Source organism: Periplaneta americana, chromosome 15 (assembly GCF_040183065.1).
Source record: "Periplaneta americana isolate PAMFEO1 chromosome 15, P.americana_PAMFEO1_priV1, whole genome shotgun sequence".
Taxonomy (NCBI): domain Eukaryota; kingdom Metazoa; phylum Arthropoda; class Insecta; order Blattodea; family Blattidae; genus Periplaneta; species Periplaneta americana.
The window spans coordinates 165,199,904-165,219,084 of record NC_091131.1 but is presented as its reverse complement, the minus strand read 5'-3'; the positions used below and the strand labels follow the sequence as shown (position 1 = coordinate 165,219,084).

The window sequence follows — 19,181 nt, the reverse complement described above, 5'->3', positions numbered from 1 at the left end:
ATCAGAGTTTATACGCAAATGCAAAATGCCTGTAACCTCTATACAAAATTTTATGAAAATCTGTTAGAAACGAGGAGAATTATTCATTTTGTCCTGCTAGGTTTGTATTTGGAACCACTGTGCAACGTTCAGCCATTAAATAAGCTCTGGCACTGGGAATATCTGATCGGAGCGTCAGACGAATCTTACACCTAGACGTCAAGTTCCATCCCTACAAAGGTCTAGTGGTTCAGGAACTTCGGCAACGTGACTGGCTTGCAGACCATATTGCAATATGTTCCAGGCGATGCTGTTGTGCTCAGTAATGACTAAGCTCATTTTCATTTGTTGGGCTGTGCCAACAAACAAAACATTCCATGTTGGTCCCCAGAAAACCCTCGAGGAATGCATCAGCGACCTCTCCACAGTGAATGTGTTACTGTTTGGTGTTCTGTCGCACAATTTGGACAGAGCCACGCTTTTTTGAGGAAGAAGGACTAACAGTCACTGTTTGAGGAGTGTATAGCTCGTGAGGGCAAGCATTTGGACGAAATTATCTTTAAAACAAAGTGATTCTTCTGTAAGACATAAAATAAAATTTTGAATAGAATCTGTGTTGCTCTTGTTATGTTCCCAATTGAGGAGATCATTCTGCCGGACCTTGTATCATAATGCAATTGCATTTTTGCAAGTTCTATATGCTAAACTTAGGTGGCCGGGTAGCTCAGTTGGTAGAGCAGCTGGCTACGGACTGGAAGGTCCGGGGTTCGATCCCAGGTGGTGACAGGATTTTTTCTCGTTGCCAAACTTTCAGAACGGCCCTAAGGTTCACTCAGCCTTCTATAAAATTGAGTACCGGGTCTTTCCCGGGGGTAAAAGGCGGTCAGAGCGTGGTGCCGACCACACCACCTCATTCTAGTGCCGAGGTCATGGAAAGCATGGGGCTCTACCTCCATGCCCTCCCCCAAGTGCCTTCATGGCATGTTACGGGGATACCTTTACCTTTACCTATATGCTAAACTTGTTAAAGTAACAACTTTTATACTTCCCTGTGTTAACTTACGAAACTTAATATGGCAGTTTACATCAGTGACTAGTGATGAAAAGTTCGAAAATGACGGCAAATCATCCCGAAATTTAGTTACTAAGGTTGTTGTTGTTGTTTTCTAATGCCAGGCGTTTGACAATAAAGTCATTTGACCTCTTGCACTCCAATATTTTTCAAAGATATTATCATAGTCAGCCACTGAAGCACAGAATCCATTTCTTGGTTTGAGTTGCACAATGGGCAGTGAAAACGGCAAGTTGTAGCTGATTTAAGTGAACACCATATTTTAACGTTTTGGTGGCTACTTCATTCACACACAACCCCCAGAATGTCTGGAGGACCACACCTGCTGTTGGTCGACGGGTCCATTGGACCTAGCTGGGAGATCTTGTTGATCACCAGCTTTCCCTCCTTAAGCCACTGGAGGACGATTTTAGTGCCATAGCAGGTCAGCACTAGGAACAGAAAAGTAGAAAGAGGAGGAAGGAAAGTGAAATGAACCCCTAGGCCTCGAATGCTCTAATGCCGTCGGGGTCGAAGAAAGTAAGAGTTCAGTCAGAGGACTGGATAGGAAAGGGTAAAGAGGGAATTAGGTATTGAATAGAGGAAAATTATACCAAATTCAGTCATTAACTCATCAAGCTGACCAGTGCTAATTGATGAGTAGCCCCTCCCTTTAGTTCAGCTCGCAAAATTATGCCTACTAACAACTGCATCACGGGAAGGTAGAGATGGGACATTAGGTATTTGTCCAGGTTGGTTCCTTAAGGCCTTCAATGGGAAGGATTAATGGCTCTCCCCCCTGTATACGACAGATACCCTTTTGCAGCCAGCAGTTACTAAGGTAAAGTATCACATAAAGTTTCATAAGTTAACACAGTGACGTATAAAAGTTGTTAATTTAACAAGTTTCAATTGTCATTAGTGAGAAGGGATGAATCAAGGGCCTTGGATTTCCCATGTTTAGTTTTTCGATACTTGGAATCTTCACGAAAGATGCCGGTGAACCGAAAAGATGTATCCAATGTTGTGTAAAATAAGAGGAAGAAATTACGCTAAGAAAATAAAATTCTGAAAAACATGTCCTAAATCTCTAGGAGGAAAATTATATGATTATAAGTAAACAACATTCTTAACCAAAATGCAAACAGAAACACATGTAGGAAAACTCACTAAAGAACAATGTCAAAATAAAAAATTGAAAAAACCATTAAGAGCCCAACATACCTAATACTCCTCGATCTGATGCAATTGCCTCATTCCACTTAGAAGCTGGCCACTACTGTCTAGCAGCACATCTCCATCAAATGAACTTGTTACACTCACCATAATGTGTGGTATGCAACACAAATACTGCAATGAACAAGGAACACTTACTACTCTGCACTGAACTCCAGAAAATGATTGGAAAAGAAGAATTTAAAGCTTCTAAATACAGCAAAAGCCCGATATAGCACGGCCCGATTTACCGCGAATATGTATTTAACATGAAGAAAATATGTCCCCCAGTAAAAGACATCAAATATACTGTGACTTTTAATTCAAAACAATAATGTTACTTTTATTCACAACAACAATGGTTTTCTATTTCTGAATTTAAACACTCCCGTCAACAATGGGTATTCCACTCCACATAGCAACACAGTATTCGTTATTACACTCCATAGACGATAATGACTATTCACGTGGATTATTGAGAACAACAATGTACTCCTAATCTCAACTAATGTTCACAAAGTACTATTTACAAAACAAAACTCTCAGGTCACAGTTCGTTTGCCTTGGCTAGTTCTTCTAGCTCATTCACTGAAGTTCACAGTATATCGAACTCAAGACTTCCAGAGACAGTCCACTGAACTTCGAACTCAAGACTTTCAGATAAAGTTCACTGCACGCCGAAGCAAAGACTCCCGGACGCGTTGCTTCCGCCAGGACGCTGCCACAGTTACTCAGCTCACCGCTCGACGAACCCAAGACTCCTAGACGTGTTGCTTCTGCCTGGGCACTGCTACAGTTACTCAAGTTCACTCGCGTGTCGAACCCAAGACTCCTGGATGCGTTGCTTCCGCCAGGACGCTGCCACAGTTACTCAGCTCACAGCTCGACGAACCCAAGACTCCTAGACGTGTTGCTTCTGCCTGGGCACTGCTACAGTTACTCAAGTTCACTCGCGTGTCGAACCCAAGACTCCTGGATGCGTTGCTTCCACCAGGACGCTGCCACAGTTACTCAGCTCACAGCTCGACGAACCCAAGACTCCTAGACGTGTTGCTTCTGCCTGGGCACTGCTACAGTTACTCAAGTTCACTCGCGTGTCGAACCCAAGACTCCTGGATGCGTTGCTTCCGCCAGGACGCTGCCACAGTTACTCAGCTCACAGCTCGACGAACTCAAGACTCCTGGACATGTTGCTTCCGCCTGGGCGCTGCTACAGTTACTCAAGTTCAATCGCATGTCGAACCCAAGACTCCTGGATGCGTTGCTTCTGCCTGGGCGCTGCTGCAGTTACTCAAGTTCACTCGCGTGTCGAACCCAAGACTCCTGGATGCGTTGCTTCCGCCTGGGCGCTGCTGCAGTTACTCAAACTGAACTCGCTGTCCAAACTAAACTGGCTTCACGTCGAACCCCGGTCTCGAAGGCTGGCTTCCTTGCTCGCTCACGGCTGCTTCACAAAAACTGACTGTGCGGCTCACTTGCCCTTCTATTTATTGCGAAATCACACTTTCCAGAAAGTACTGTTTCCCGAAGTTTCTCCAAACGTCAGAGGATTGCGCTACTGGAGACTTCTCTGGCTTTCTCTGCTCGGTCGCAGTTGCTTTTCTTCCCTCTCTCTCTCTCCGCCATGGCATACGTGCTTGCCGAAGCCCACGTTTCCTTTCCCCACGCCGCACCCGCGGAGCTCGCCTCGTCTCTCGCGTCTCCTTCCTTTCCGCGCGCCCTCCCTTCTGCCGGACGCGTGCTCGACTCCCGAGGCAGCGAGAACTTTCCAGGGCAGTTGCCACAATACAATATATTTAGTGGAAATCAATCTTAAAAAAAATTAATGTAAAAGATAATACTGCATAGAGCATTTCTGCAGTATAATGTGCTGCACCAGCAGGTATATGCACAGCCCCCTTAGTGGACAATGACCTTTTCTTCGGGGTTGTAAAACTGCATGGGATTCTGCCTTAACAAGTCATGAATGCATTTTTATTTTAGTTTTCTCAAATCTTGTAAAGTGAAAGTTATACTGGACCGTGTTTTAGTCTGTGTCAATGTTCTGAGTCTTAATTTAATTAAATGTTAAGTGCAGTAATGTCGCAAAAACGAAAAGCATATTTAGTGAGTGAGAAACAAAGGCAAATTTGTCACGGGAATGCGGCATTCCAAAAGGTACAATTAGAGAGTGGAGATATTATAAATGTTATACAGAATGAAAATGGCAGTGAAAATGAAGAAAACGACGATGAAAATGTTGTAGAAGAGGAAGACAATATTCCAAGTGTTACTGCAGTGATATCTCATCTAAATAATGTAATGTCTTTGTTGGAAAGCCAAAGTGAACCAATATTCGTCTCCTCCATCTTGCTAATATAAAACAATATGCAGAGAAGAAATGCAAACAAAACTTACGGACTTTTTTAAGTCAATGTAAAATCAGGACAGTTTCTAAACAGTGAAGTGAACTAATGCTAAAAATAAATACAATAATAAGTTTTATGGAATAAACAGCATAACTGGAGAGTGTTTAGTTTATATTACAGTACTATTACATTATTTAAATTCATGTATAGAGTTATAGTGCATTAAATTACTGACTTTACCTATCTCCAGGTGACTTGTCCTTTCCTTAACACACGGACTGTAATCACTTCCGATAGATCGCAGTTCAGCTATGATGCGGGAGTTAAGTATGTCCCCAACAGCCACACTAAATCGGGCTTTTACTGTACTATTGGGAAGCTTTCGTGCAAATTATGTACAGTGAAGAGCTTCACTACCACTATTACATTTCTAGTTTTTTTCATTTGTCCCAGTTCTTTCTAACTCTGCTTTTAATAATTCTATTTCCAATAATAATTTCGTTTTTTGCAACTGATGGAGTTCCTCATCATGTTTCATCTGCGATTCATGCTTTTCTTTTTGGAGCTGCAACATCTCCGCTTCAAATTCTGTCATTTTCAATGATGTTTCACCAGAATCCTATGAAAAAAAATTTAAAAAATTTAATCTTTCGCATACAATATTTCTGATATGAAATGTGTTTTTCTTAATGTCTAAGTTTGAAGTTTATTACACTGTTTGAAATTCTCTATTTGATTCTAACACGCAAAAAAAAATGTAACATTTTACGGTAAGCTATGTGGACTGACTGTGAAATATACTGAGGTCATCAATTTTTATTATTATGCATCAGCTATACATTTGTTGCTCAATTCCAGCAATGCTGAGCACACTGCTCTAACTGTTTCCAGTTAGTGACATGTTTTAATATTATTATTGCATGAGTCCAGTATCTGTTTCCAGCTTAGCTTGTGCTGTGTACTTTATTTTGCAAGTTATAGGGATACCACTTTGTAAACGCAGTTGTAATGCGCATGCGCTAACCTCCCCTCCCACAGTTCTTGTTCATGGCGAACGCTGAGTTCGAAGGGAGTACAGTTGCGCAAAGTGAAGTGAAGTGGTAGTATAAAATAAATAAATGAATACTAGTAATAGTGCTGTGTGTTTAAGTTATAACCAGAGTATTGGCATGTCTTTACGTGAGAAATATTATTAGATCATAAACTCATTGATGAATATTCTCCCAAAAAATATATGAAATTATGTGAGCATGCGCGGAAAATAGAGGACAAATATTTTGACCAGAAGTGTGCAGTTGAAGCGGAAGTAAAGAACGCAATCCAATAAGAGTCACGATAACAGCGGCCTATACCTGGTGAGGTTTAACTTGTCTCAATAGCAATAAAACCAAGTCCCTTCAAATGAGGGTGGAGATTATAGGAGGGTTGTAAATTCTCAGTATTCCTTTCAAAACCTTGTTATTGTGCAGGCTACCGGAACTCAGTTTCTTGAAAGACAAGCTCAGTGACGGAACTACACAGTACGAAGAGAGATATTTTGTTACTGAGTATTCTATTTTGTGCTACAGAATGCATCAACTTGTAAGTGATTTTTACATCCCTTTTAATTTATTTGTGTTATTTGTGCTTTTGATTTTGGTGCTCCTAGCTGGTGTAGGCAAACAAGGGAAACCGTTACAGTCAGACGCTAGGGAAATCGTATGTTTGGTGCGTAAGTTCTTTGAAGAAGAATTAGACGCACTGCAAAACGGAAGAGAAACAATATCAGTATCAAATGTATTAGGTAGAACGGCGGTTGCGACTGGTGTATCTAGGCGAACAGTTTCTCGTATTTTAAATCAAAAACAACAGGCGGAAAAAAGTGGAAACGTTTTGTCAACCCCAGGAAAGAAGAGACCCAACAGAACACCAAATAAAACTGTTATAGATTCGTTTACGGGTTCTGCTATTACAATTTACAATTTGTATCAATCAAAGTTTTTGCCAAGTTTAGATAATATGAGGGAGGCTCTAAAAGAGGCGAAATTGTTTGATGGTAGCAAATGGACTCTTCGACAGATACTGAAGAAAATGAAATTTCGCTACGTCAAAAATAATCAAGGACGGAAAATGCTAATGCAAAGGAGTGATGTTGTAGTAAAGAATTTCATTTTTTGAGGAAAATAAGAGAATATCGATCTTCTAACCGCCCCATTATCTATTTGGACGAGACCTGGATGTGTGAAAATTCTGAGGGCGACCTAGAATCACCACTACGAGTCCCCATAGGCAAAGGCCAACGATTTATCGTGCTTCACGCTGGATCGCAGACTGGATTTGTACCTAATGGTTTATTGTGTTTCAAATCCAAATCTACACGAGACTACCATGAAGAAATGGACGGGAATGTTTTTAAGAACTGGTTTATTAATACTCTCCTCCCTAATATACCACAGAATTCAGTGATAGTAATGGAATTCAGTGATAGTTGAACTAAATAAAGCTCCCGTTTCTTCCACTAAAAAAAAAAAAAGAAATGCAAGCATGGTTACGCTATCACAATATTCCGTACGATCCGTGTTATACTAAACCAGTTTTATATGATATTGTTAAAAAATCAAAAGACAGATTCAGAACATGCGAAATCGACACAGTTGCTGTTCAACATGGACACACCGTACTGCGTTTGCCACCATATCATTGTGACTTTAATCCAATAGAATTGATATGGGTACAAGTAAAAAGTGACGTAGCAAAACACAACACAAATTTCAAAATTAGCAAAACTAAGGAACTGTTTGAAGCCGCGTTGGAAAAAATAACACCTGAAAATTGGAATAGTGCATGTGAACATGTTCGGTATATTGAAGATTTTTATAGGAGCAAAGATGGTATCGTGGATGAGCTCTTGGACAGTTTTGTGATAAATTTAGAAGAATCGGATACAGGTACAGATACAGATAAGTGTGAGGAGACTGACGACATCTCTATTTTCATGGAAGCAGGCCCTTCCGCCACTGGATGTATGGACGGCATCGCTCCATTACCCCAATCACCATAACAATACAGACGAGGTAAGACATATCTCCTTTCTCTCTCTTTTCACAGTGAGACAAGATACATCACATCTAGTATAGTATCGCCAACTTAGGTTAAAACACGGATTCTGATTGGTGATCAACGTCGGGGAATGCACAGAGGGGAACACGCAGCGAGTGTGGGAGAAGGAAATGATTTAGGTTTCCGCCATAGCTGCCTTTTCTAAGTGGTCTAGCTATAATATGTCCAGAAAATAGATTCTGAGGAATTTACAAGTTAGAAAGAGGAATGTTTCCTCCTCACCTCAGCCTTCGCAATTTGGGAGATGCAGTTAAGTAGGGATAGGGAAGTGCAGGACAAGATGCAGTAAGTATAGACCATTTCGTATCTCGTGAGACCTGTCTTTCTGTCAGGGAAGAAGAAAGTAAGCTTCTCAACTTTTCTCCCTCGCTACAGTTCTACTCGTACGTAGCAAGCAAGCTCAGTTACCTCCACCATAAGGTTTTTACTATATCTTACAGCACATGCAAGCATTTTATTTCACGACATAACGAATGACCTACACCAATATTTGTGTATAATGATCATTCAGACATTTAAAGTGTGCACCAAAGGTTAGAAAAAAAAAAAGGGATGGCTTAAACACAAAATGGAAAAAAAAAAAATTAAATAATTTTGTCTTATACTATTCAAATGCAGGGTTGGCAAAAAAGAAAAACAGTTTTATTTAAAAAATCAAAAAGATGTTTGTTTCTTTAAACTGTTTTAAATGGTGACATGAAATAGTGCGTTTTTAAAATGTGTTGTTTTCGTTAACTAATGCTGAGTTCTTGGCAATAAAGCCATTAACTCGCTCCCTCTCCTACATTTCTCACACACAGTGGGTTTAGAGGAAAGGGCTGGGCGTATTATGATTCTGAGCCATTTCTTTCTGAAGACTGTATAATGCGCAAAGTGATGAAGAAAAAATTCAAATTTTGTTCAAGTGTTTTGACAAACAGTCATGCCCTGTGAGTAATCGAAAGGATGCAACTGGTTGCACGTTGCCTTGGATACTCAGGAATTATATGTTGTACATTGAGATGCTCCCATCTTTTTCATTTGAAATTTCGTGGAAATGGTACATTTTGATATTCTGAATTTATTAATCTTTTATCTGTTGAAAATGATAAAGTTGACATGGTGTTTTGATAAATAATCATCACCATTCAAACAAAGATATGGCCCAAGGCTTGTTATGGAGTGAATGAATCATTCTCAGTTCACCTTTTCTTTGGACAACCCAAAGATCTCTTCCCCTGGGGACAGTATTGAAGCATGACTTTTGGAAGTCTATTCCGATTCATTCGTTGGACATGGTTTTTCCACTGCAGCTGGTACTCATTTATAAACTGTTAGACTGGTTGTAATTGAAGTTCTTGCATGATATCCTCATTTCTTTTGCGATCCAAGCAAGTATATCCTAGTGTTGCTCTCATAAATTTCGTTTCACAGACTGTTATTCTGCTGATATACGTACTTCTTATTGTCCATGCTTCACTTCCAAAACATAGTACAGGTATAACTAAGGTTTATAGAAGTATATTCTTGTGTATCACTGTACTAGGGAAGGCTTCATAATTTTGTTGATTATTCCCATTGTTTTATTGCATTTGCAAATTTTAGAAGTTATATCTGTTTCACCAAGAAATGTTAAATTACAGTCAAGATACATAAACTCATTTACTCTTTCTATTAATTTGTTTAAGGAAATTTTGCTTGCGACCAGGTATTTCCCAGGAAATATCATGACTTTTGTTTTTTTTATTATTGATTTCCATGTCGTATTTTGTGCTGATCATATTTAGATTATGCACTGAATACTGAAGCTCGTCTTCATCGCTTGCAACTAGGGCTAAATCATCAGCAAAGAGCAGACTATCAATCTGTAAACTTCGACTGACAGAAATTGAACCATGACGCATCTGTTTCCAATTGCTAATGATTCTGTTTATATATATAACGAGAAGTAATGGAGATGGGTCACAACCTTGTCTTACTCTGCTACGAATTTGCTCCCATTCTGAAAGTCTATTTTTGTTTCTAACTGCTATCAAAGTTGTTTTGTAAACGTTATGAATGTTAATTAAGAGCTGTTGGGGGACATGATCATCTGCTAGCATCTGAAATAATTTATTCGATTGACTCTATCGAAATCTTGTTTAAAATCAATAAAAGCAATGTGTGTCTCTAAGTTGAATTCTCTGGATTTTCAATTAGCAATTTCAATGTAAAATAACCATCACAGCAAGACTTGTCTTTACGAAAACCATTTTGTTCTTCTATATACCAAATATTCACCATTAGACAAATAATGGAAAAATTTCACAATGGGATACAGAATTACATTTGCTGTTTATTGATTTTAGACAAGCATTTGACAGTGTGTGCAGAAGCGCACTCTACGAAGCACTGGGAGAATTAGGTATCTAAGTTAGTCTTGGGAACAAATTCAGTAATAGCAGCTCTTTTAATGCTGGGGTGAAACAGGGAGACGGATTATCCAAAATATTATTTAACCTGGCAATACATCAGGCAATCGAAAAAGTAGACCATTCCTCAAGTCAAGCCAAATATGTGCATACGCAGATGATATTACCATTATCACTAGGGACCTGGCAACTCTTAAATGATTAACAACAGAACTTCCTAATGCAGCTCAACTAATGGGATTAATGATTAATCAAGAGAAAAGTATATAGTAATGCCTACCGCCAAAACTAGAAACATTCCTCAAAACATATCAGTAGGACACTTTCATTTTGTTGTGTGCCAATAAGCTGCTATTATGAGTTAAACAATTTTGTTGCGCCACCTGTGCTTATCTTCGTAAATAGTTTTTTTATAACATTAACGTTTTCGATACTACTTATGTATCATCATCAGATGTTTGAGCATTGTGTTAACTATATGTAATGAAAACCTAGCCTCTTGGTATTTTATGAATTTACTATTTGGTTGCATATTATTTATCGCAATGTCTAAGCCTTGTTAGAGTTAACATGGTGACCTTCGTTATGATTTCTTAGCCTAGGTCAGTGTCTCTAGTTCACAATAAAATACAATTAAAATACAATATAAAATACAATAAGATACAGTTTTAAAGAACACTATGTAAAATATAACGTGTAAAGAGAACATGTGCACTTGTTGGAATGGCTGTGTTGGTCAATCATTTACGCCGTTAAATAGGGCGGTTTCTGCTGGTCCTAATTCAAGTGCTAAAATCATTGTCTAGAAAACGAAGCACTTATTGAGGTCACTGAATTTCTGTAGTTGTTTATATTGTGTGTTGTTATTAAGACCTTAATGGGCAAGCCATGCAACTAACAAGAATAGCACGACAATCAGCAAAATCACATACACGGCTTTGCTAAATTCACGGAGCTCGACATTAAACCACTTGTAACTACACACGTCTAATCACCGATACTTGCATATCATTAGACATCAATGAATTTCTGAATAGTTAAGTTAGAGTGAAACTGGTTATAAGTGAAAAGCCCACAAGAATAAGCTTGTATAAAACCTTAGTTATGCTTGTACTGTATTCTGGAAGTGAAGCAGGGACAATGAGAAGTACTGATATCAGCAGAAAAACTGCTGAAAATGATAAAGTTGACATGAGGTTTAGAAAATATTATAATCATCATCATAATCATCATCCAAACAAGTATACATATGTCACAAGGCTTGTTAGTGTCAGTGAGTCATTTGCAGTCCACCTTTTTTTCTGGACAGCCCAAAGACAGTATTGAAGCATGGATTTTGGAAGTCTATCATGATTCATTCATTGGATGTGGTTTTTCCATTGCAACTGATAGGCCTACTTGTTTAAAAACTGTGACACTGGTTGTAATTGGAGTTCATTTATTTTGTGGTCTAAGTGAGTATATCCTAGAGTTGCTCTCATAAATTTCATTTCACAATCCTAATTTTCCATTGTGTATAGTTGTAAACATGTATAATCTTAGAAAATACGAACCAGCTGCCATACATGAAGTTCCCTTTCAAAGAGTTCAGATGATTCAGTGAGAGCTTAGGATTACATTTCAAAAAATTTCTTAAGCACACTCTGTTCCCCCCCCCTTTTTTTCTATCTGTTTATAGATCAAGTGTTACAACTAATCTACAACGAAGATATAATCAAGGAGTAAATTAGGTGCAAAATTAGCATCCTTTCCCTAGTCGTGTGAATCAAAAGCTGCCCAAAGTGAACTTAAACTCACAGGTGTTACGTGCTGTCTCTTCTCACTTTATAGATCTCTTGGATCTGGAACAACAAGTTTTGATGGTGAAATCATTGCAATAAGTGAATGTCTCAGGAATCTTCTATGCCACATCAATAAATTTAGGAATGCAGTTATATTGTCAGACTCCAAAGCAGCTATTCTATCAATAGTCTCTAAACACATACCTTCATCTCAAACAGCAGAAATAACTAAAATGCTCTCTCAATTAATATCACTCAATAAAATAATTGTATTCCAATGGATACCATCCCATTGTGGAATCCTGGGAAACGAGAATGCGGATGCTTTAGCAAAGAAGGGCAGCACTGCTACTTACAGACCTGTTACTAAATCTACGTATTACTCTGTGAAGAGATTTATTAAATCTACATCCTTAGACTTCAACAAACAAAATTTGATAACTCAATCCCAAGGGAAAAAATGGAACTCTCTGCATCAAAATCCACAGTTAATTCCCGATTTACCACGAAAATCGTCTGTAGCTGCATTTAGATTGGCAACAGGCCATGATTGTTTGGCCAAACACCTGCATGGAATTGGAATATATCAGTCCCCTAACTGTCCATTGTGCAACTCAAACCAAGAAATGGATTCGGAACACCTCAAAATCTGTGCTTCAGTGGCTGGTCATGATAATATCTTTGAAAAATATTGGAGTGCAAGAGGTCAAATGACTTTATTGTCAAACGCCTGACATTAGAAAACAACAACAATAACAACAAACTCACACTACAGGAGACTGATCATTTTTTGTGTGTAAGGCTGTACTCACTTATTTCCAAACATTAAACTTACGTAATATTAATTATTTCTGGGGTACACATGTGCCCCACTTAGTATACGTTCTCAAAGCTTGTTATGTAGTAAATATAATGAGGTTACATAAGCATATACAGGGTGATTCAAAAGTCGCGCGACATTGGACATCTCCGTTATTAGTGTAAGTACAAAAAATAGTTTCAAATAAATGTTTTAGATAATGGTACGTGTAGTTCACGTGCAAAATTTAAAGAAAATCGTAAGAGCCATTTTTGAGAAAATTGCAACAAGCATGTTCGCGTTTCAAGTAAAGTACCAGTTTGGTTAGGGAAAACGCATCCAAAACTGAGATGTCACATCTCTGGAGCGTATGAAACTTAAATTAGAAATGTGATTTGGGTTGCGTGCCGTAATTAATAAATTGTGTTTTTTGTGTAGACAGGTGAGTAAGTGCTAGTTTCACCAGTGAACCGGGTAGCAACAGACAATGTACAAAATTCCTGAGAGGGTGGAAATGGCTCTCATCCACGTGGGAGGCCTGACTCTGCGGGAAGCAGCAGAAGAATATCACAGACGGCATCCAGATCAACCTACCCCACATCACGGAAGCATTGGTCGTTTACTGAAACAGTTCAAGACAGCAGGCAGTATCCACGACAAAAAAACGTTCAGGGCGGCCTCGTACAGCAACAGGGGATGCAAACGCAGCTAGTGTACTAGCTAAGCTGGTAGTCAGTCCGTCACGGTCAACCAGGGAAGTGGCGCAAGAATGTGGCACCAGTCAAGCGTCAATACTATCCGTCAATCATTTCCATCCCTATTGCATACACTTCGTGCAGGAACTGCATGGGGATGACACATATGCGGGTGCAGTTCTATGAGTGGTTCCTTGAACGACTAACGCACCAGACAAACCTTGAAGCTGATATTTGTTGGAGCGATGAGGCCTGTTTCCATTTCAACGGAACATTGAATCGACATAACGCTGTGTACTGGGCAACTGAGAGCTCCCACATAGCTGTAGAGGCTCATAATCAGTTTGACCCAAGATTAAATGTGTGGTGTGGAATACACGGGGATGTTGTCATCGGTCCCGTGTTTCTGAACAACAAGCTTACTGCTCCACTGTACAGATAGCATCTCGAGGCTACACTGCTGGCCTACTTGAATGAGCTCCCCTTAGAAAGAAGACGTGGGTTTTTCTTTCAGCAGGATGGAACACCACCGCATTTCAGATTGACAGTCCGCAAATTGCTCAATGAAGTTATCACTGGGCGTTGGATCGGTCGCAGGAATCCAGTGGAATGGCTGCCTAAGTTCGCCAGATTTAACGCCAATTGATTTTTTTCTCTGGGGACATCTCAAGTGTGTAGTTTACAGCAACAGACCCCGAAAACTGGATGAACTGCAGGAAAATATCAGGAGAGAATGTGCACAAATAACACCTGCAGTGTTACATAATGTGCAGAGCAGTTACCTCAACCGTGTATGGATGTGACGTCAACAAAATGGCCACCAATTTGAACATTTACTTCATTAGTGTGCATGTGGAATAATTACACAGGTCGTGAAAGTTCAAGTGATAAAATGTTTCAGTTTGCCATTGTGACTCTCAACTTACTCACCTGTCAACGCAAAAAAACACAATTTATTAATTATGGCGCGCGACCCAAACCACATTTCTAATTTAAGTCTCGTATCCTCCAGAGATGTGACACCTCAGTTTTGGATGCGTTTTCTCTAACCAAACTGGTACTTTACTTGAAACGCGAACATGTTTGTTGCAATTTTCTCAAAAATGGCTCTTACGATTTTCTTTAAATTTTGGACATGAACTACAAGTACCAGTATCTAAAAATTTATTTGAAATGTAGAACCTCTATTATCCGTCGTAATGAAGGGGTTGAGCTGAATGGTTAATCAGATAATCCATACCATAAAAGATTGTTGTAAATTTAGTGAATAACGCTTATACTTTAGTGATTTTCTCTGTGATTTCGTATTGAACACGCTAGGTTGTGGATCAGGAGTCCACTGATTTAAGTCTGTTATTAACAACGGTTTTTTTAACGGGAAAGGAAATTCCTTGTAATGGCTGTCTGTGGAAAGATAGGAGTAGTGGAAGTCTCGTGTATTGGATTTACATACTTTCTACACTTTATCTTTGATTTTCATTAAATTGAACACGGTTGTGACTCCAATCTCATGTTCTGAGATGAGCCACAGTTTATCTTCCACAAACCACTCAGTTATTTGCACTTTTTTATACTTCGCAAGACAGAAAAAAGAAAGAGTGAAGAAAGCTGAATATGCAGTGAAAGAACTGCCCTTGAATGGACACGATTTCCTTTGATAACCATGGAAGACATTTTATAGAACTCTAACAGGTAACCATAATGTGTAAGGGTAAAGTCTTGTAATAACTCTTTCTAGAAAAGAAAACGCGCTAATATAATATATACGTATTTAATATATTTCTGTAGCAAAAAAAAAAGCGAGAAAAAAAAGTTGGATAATCTGCCAATCGGTTAATAGGGTGACGGATGACCGGGGTTCTACTGTATTTTTTGTACTTGCACTAATAACGGAGATCTCCTATATCGCGCGACTTTTGAATCACCCTGTATCTAACAAATTATTTCTTACGAATGCTATATTATCATTACAAACCTTTCCATGACGTTCACTGCTAGAACAGTCCCCTTCTGACCCACTGGACTGCCTGAAATAATACATATTATATGAATGTTATAATACAGTAGTCATAAATAGTAATGTTCTTAAATTTGAATGAGGTCTTAAACTTACTCCTTGTTGATTACTGTTGGAACAGTTAACGCACACTGGTCCAGGTTTGTGGAAACAGAATTCACTTCAGCTGTACTTGGAACTGCTGTAGGTGAAAGTGGAATACTGATACCCTGAAATAAGCACACCAATACAGTATTAAATGGACTTAATATATAAATAACACATACCGGAATAGATCTTACACAGCATTGTAGCTTTGAGATATGGAACAAGGACATTAAAGTGATAAATCATCATCATCATCATCATCATCATCATCATCATCATGGTGAACTCAAAGATCCGATCCACTCACATTGGAATAAAATTAAAGTGTTCAATATACAGGGTGTAACAACTTTAATGTTTAGAATTTCTGGAACATGTTCCCTGACACGTTCTACGTCGATTAAACCTAACACATCTATATCCAAAGTTCTATAGGTTTGGAGTATTTGTACCCCAAAGTTAAATTTTTGAGTTTAATTTTATCGCTGAATACTGAAAGAAGTAACGCCAATTTCCGAAAGTCTATGTCTATGTCATTACTTTTATTAGTACCATATTACATTTTAATAACAACTACTTGTGAGTATGAAAGAAGCAGTGCAAAGTTGAAAAAAAAAAATGTCCTTACGTTTCCAAACACTGTACTTCTTGAAATTTGCCAATAGGCACGTGAAAATACCTGTGCACTAGGAATCCTACAATTTGGGAACCGTGCTTGATATACCAAAACAGCTGCTGTTGCATTGCCATCACACAGTCCATACACATAAACTATGTCGGCGTATTCCTAATGTGTGTACACAAAAGGCATGTTTTAATGGTCAAAATTCAATAAAAAGACTAGTCACAATACGGTTTATTTTTCTCACAACTGTTATTTTAAACTGTTGTCTGTTTCGTTTCCTTAGCAACCTAAACAATTTTAATTTAATTTCTCTTAAAAGTAAAATTTCCTTCATTCACTGCTTTTCAAATGTTTCTTATGTATCTCTACTTAGTAATGCCATAAAATAGGCCTTGTATAAACGGTATAATGCTTGGAGCTGCAAGAAGTTCTATTTTTTCCAGCTCTGTTATCTCTGTAACCCCTCAATTTCGGATATAGGTATGTTAGGTTTAATCAACGTAGAATGTGTCAGGGAACGTGTTCCAGAAATTCTAAACATTAAAGTTGTTACATCCTGTATAATTACATAATTATTATTACATCATTCTATACCGACCCATGCAAAGAATAAGGTTACAAGAAATAACACTGATATCTCAATAACACTAACATCAGCAACCTAGAATTTAAGAATTAAATAACTGTAAGACTGATATTGCTCTCTGCTATTTGATATAACTAACCAACAATTTGAATTTTACAAATTTCTTATACTTATATGGAGAGAAAGCTAACCTCAACTGATGTTATTTCTCCTGATGAAGGAGAGAGCAGGGTTACCGGTATCTCAGAAACCTGAAAGTATAAATAAATAATTATTACATGTAAATGTCTCAGTATTCATAATAACAGTACACGAGATATTAGGTTACGACTGATAATTGCATGGGTTGACATCAGATGTTTGATGTAACTTCACCTTGATCCGAAGTGTATGGTACGAGTATATCGTAGCTTGTGCTTTCACGATAATTGTGAATTATATCTTCCGTGAAACTCGCGCTGAAGTAGTTCCGTGATTTCGGAAATGAAAAACCTTGAATCTATAGGGGATTTTTTTTTTTTTTTTTTTTGGAGATACAGTTTATCGTACACGCAAGACATAATAGAAGACTAAACTAATCAAACCTAACCTGTCACAGATTCGTATATGCAAGATGTATAAGCAGAATACGAAGGGAACTACCTCAGCGCTAGTTCAGCCCTATCTTCTTTGTGTAGCCCTACTGACATAACTCATATTTCTACACGATATATATTATTTACTCCATACCCAATGTAGCCTTAAGTGACATAATTATGACATAGCCACTTTTAGACAAAAACATTTACCATGAAGTAATAGCTCCACATTTAAACACACAATAATAACCAAAATCACCAACCTCATATGACACCTGTGCATCCGAGTCGAATTCTGCGTCACCTTTGGTTAATTCTTGCGGTAAAGATGCAAGTAAGTTTATGTCAAACTCCAAGTGAGGAGGATATTTTCCACCAGTTGGATTTCGGTGTTCAAACTAAAAATATACGAATAAATAAATAGATAAGTGAATACTAGGCAATTCTACAGAACTAGACCAAAGAAGTCACAATTGCGCACTACGATTAGTGGGCCTTAGCCTATAGACTACTAAGCACGTGGTTCTACTTTCTAGCACCCATTACTTTGCACAGAATAAATTAAAACAAACCACCTGTTATACGTAGCAATGAATGGATCTATCGCTGCCATATTATCCACTCATACGTCACGAGGGAACGGACCACAATTTAAATGTAAAATACAATGAATCATGTAAAAATAAAACCTTCTTCCACAATAAGTTAATCTGTAATGTTTTCTTGCTGGTGTAGTCCAGGACCTCTCGAGCAAAATGAAAGACTAAAATCACATAACTAATCAGCATTTGCCAGCATAACTCTAGGGGTTATTAATAGACCTAGTGGTTGATTTCAGGTACAGGCCTACTGGTTTTGAAAGCGCCATCGTTTAAAAAGTGCCGCCTTTGGTCTATTTCTTCTATAGAATTAGGCTACGAAATATTGCATTAGAACAAATTCGTTCATTGAAATCTTTCATAATAGTTAAACCTAATCTAGAAATGTGTAACACTTGTACTTACTTTTAGCAAATTGCATTTAGCACTTGATTTTAATCTCTTCCACTGCTCTTTCAGACGAGGAACGCTGCGATCTCCATTACCAAAAATGACACAGAATTCGTTATAAACGTCTTTCCACGCTTGTTCTTTCATTGCATTTGCGTTTGTAGTCAAGCATTTATTTTCAATTATGGATATTTTTGGTTTAATTAAGGAAAATAATATATTTTTTTCTTCTGCAGTCCAATTACCACCACGTTTTCTTTTACCAGCATCCGCTTCCATTTCTTGTTTTTATTGGCACAGTACACAGATTGTTTCTTATTAAACCTATAACTACACTATAACAAAATGAAGCAAAAACAGCGACAAATCTACGCATGCGCAGTAGGCTTCGTAGGATATTTCAAAGATGATCCATTGCCTAAATTAGTCTTGGATTATATAGCGACTTTCAATTCAAAGATTAACATTATTTTGAACCAAAGCCTACAGAAGATCCGTCAACTATCGCATATAAATTGCTGAAATCAATGAAGCAAGAAGAAAGAAACGGATAACTGCAGTATTCGTCCTCCTATGCTTTAACATCTGAAGGAGTGCCAACATACTTCTTGCGTTTTTTGCGCTACCAACCTTAACTCATCTGCCTCCACTGGTGACAGACTACAGTACTAATCGCGATTACCGAAAATTTGGTGACACACCGTGTGCACCATTCTCGATCATCTAGCCCGTTTATCAGCAATCACAGAAACATGGTTAATTCTTGACAATGATCAAGTTACAGATGCAGTGCACCGACATTTTCCCTCGATCAACTCAGTTCCGTCAGCTGACGGTACGCTCGCTTGAGAAGAATCATCTAAGCACTAAGTTACTGCGTATAAAACAGCAAACGAACGCACCCTGTCAATTATCGCTTCGTTTTTGTTTGTCGGACTGTTT

At 38.3% G+C, this 19,181-nt stretch overlaps 1 protein-coding gene across 11 annotated transcripts in view; it reads right to left on the bottom strand.

Moving 5' to 3' along the window:
* Positions 1–18,834, bottom strand: part of LOC138715501 (nucleolar protein 12-like) — a 309,079-nt gene extending 290,245 nt beyond the window's left edge. For 7 of the 11 annotated variants that reach the window (XM_069848480.1, XM_069848481.1, XM_069848485.1 and 4 more), the window contains exons 1-6: positions 18,255–18,834; positions 17,514–17,648; positions 16,864–16,923; positions 15,471–15,583; positions 15,333–15,384; positions 2,255–2,380 (exon numbers count right to left, since the gene is read on the bottom strand). In XM_069848480.1, the coding sequence (XP_069704581.1) occupies positions 2,255–2,380; positions 15,333–15,384; positions 15,471–15,583; positions 16,864–16,923; positions 17,514–17,648; positions 18,255–18,518 (750 nt within the window). In that variant the 5' untranslated portion in view covers positions 18,519–18,834. The other 4 variants (XM_069848477.1, XM_069848476.1, XM_069848486.1 and 1 more) reach the window with 4 other exon arrangements.
* Positions 18,835–19,181: the final 347 nt, after the last annotated feature.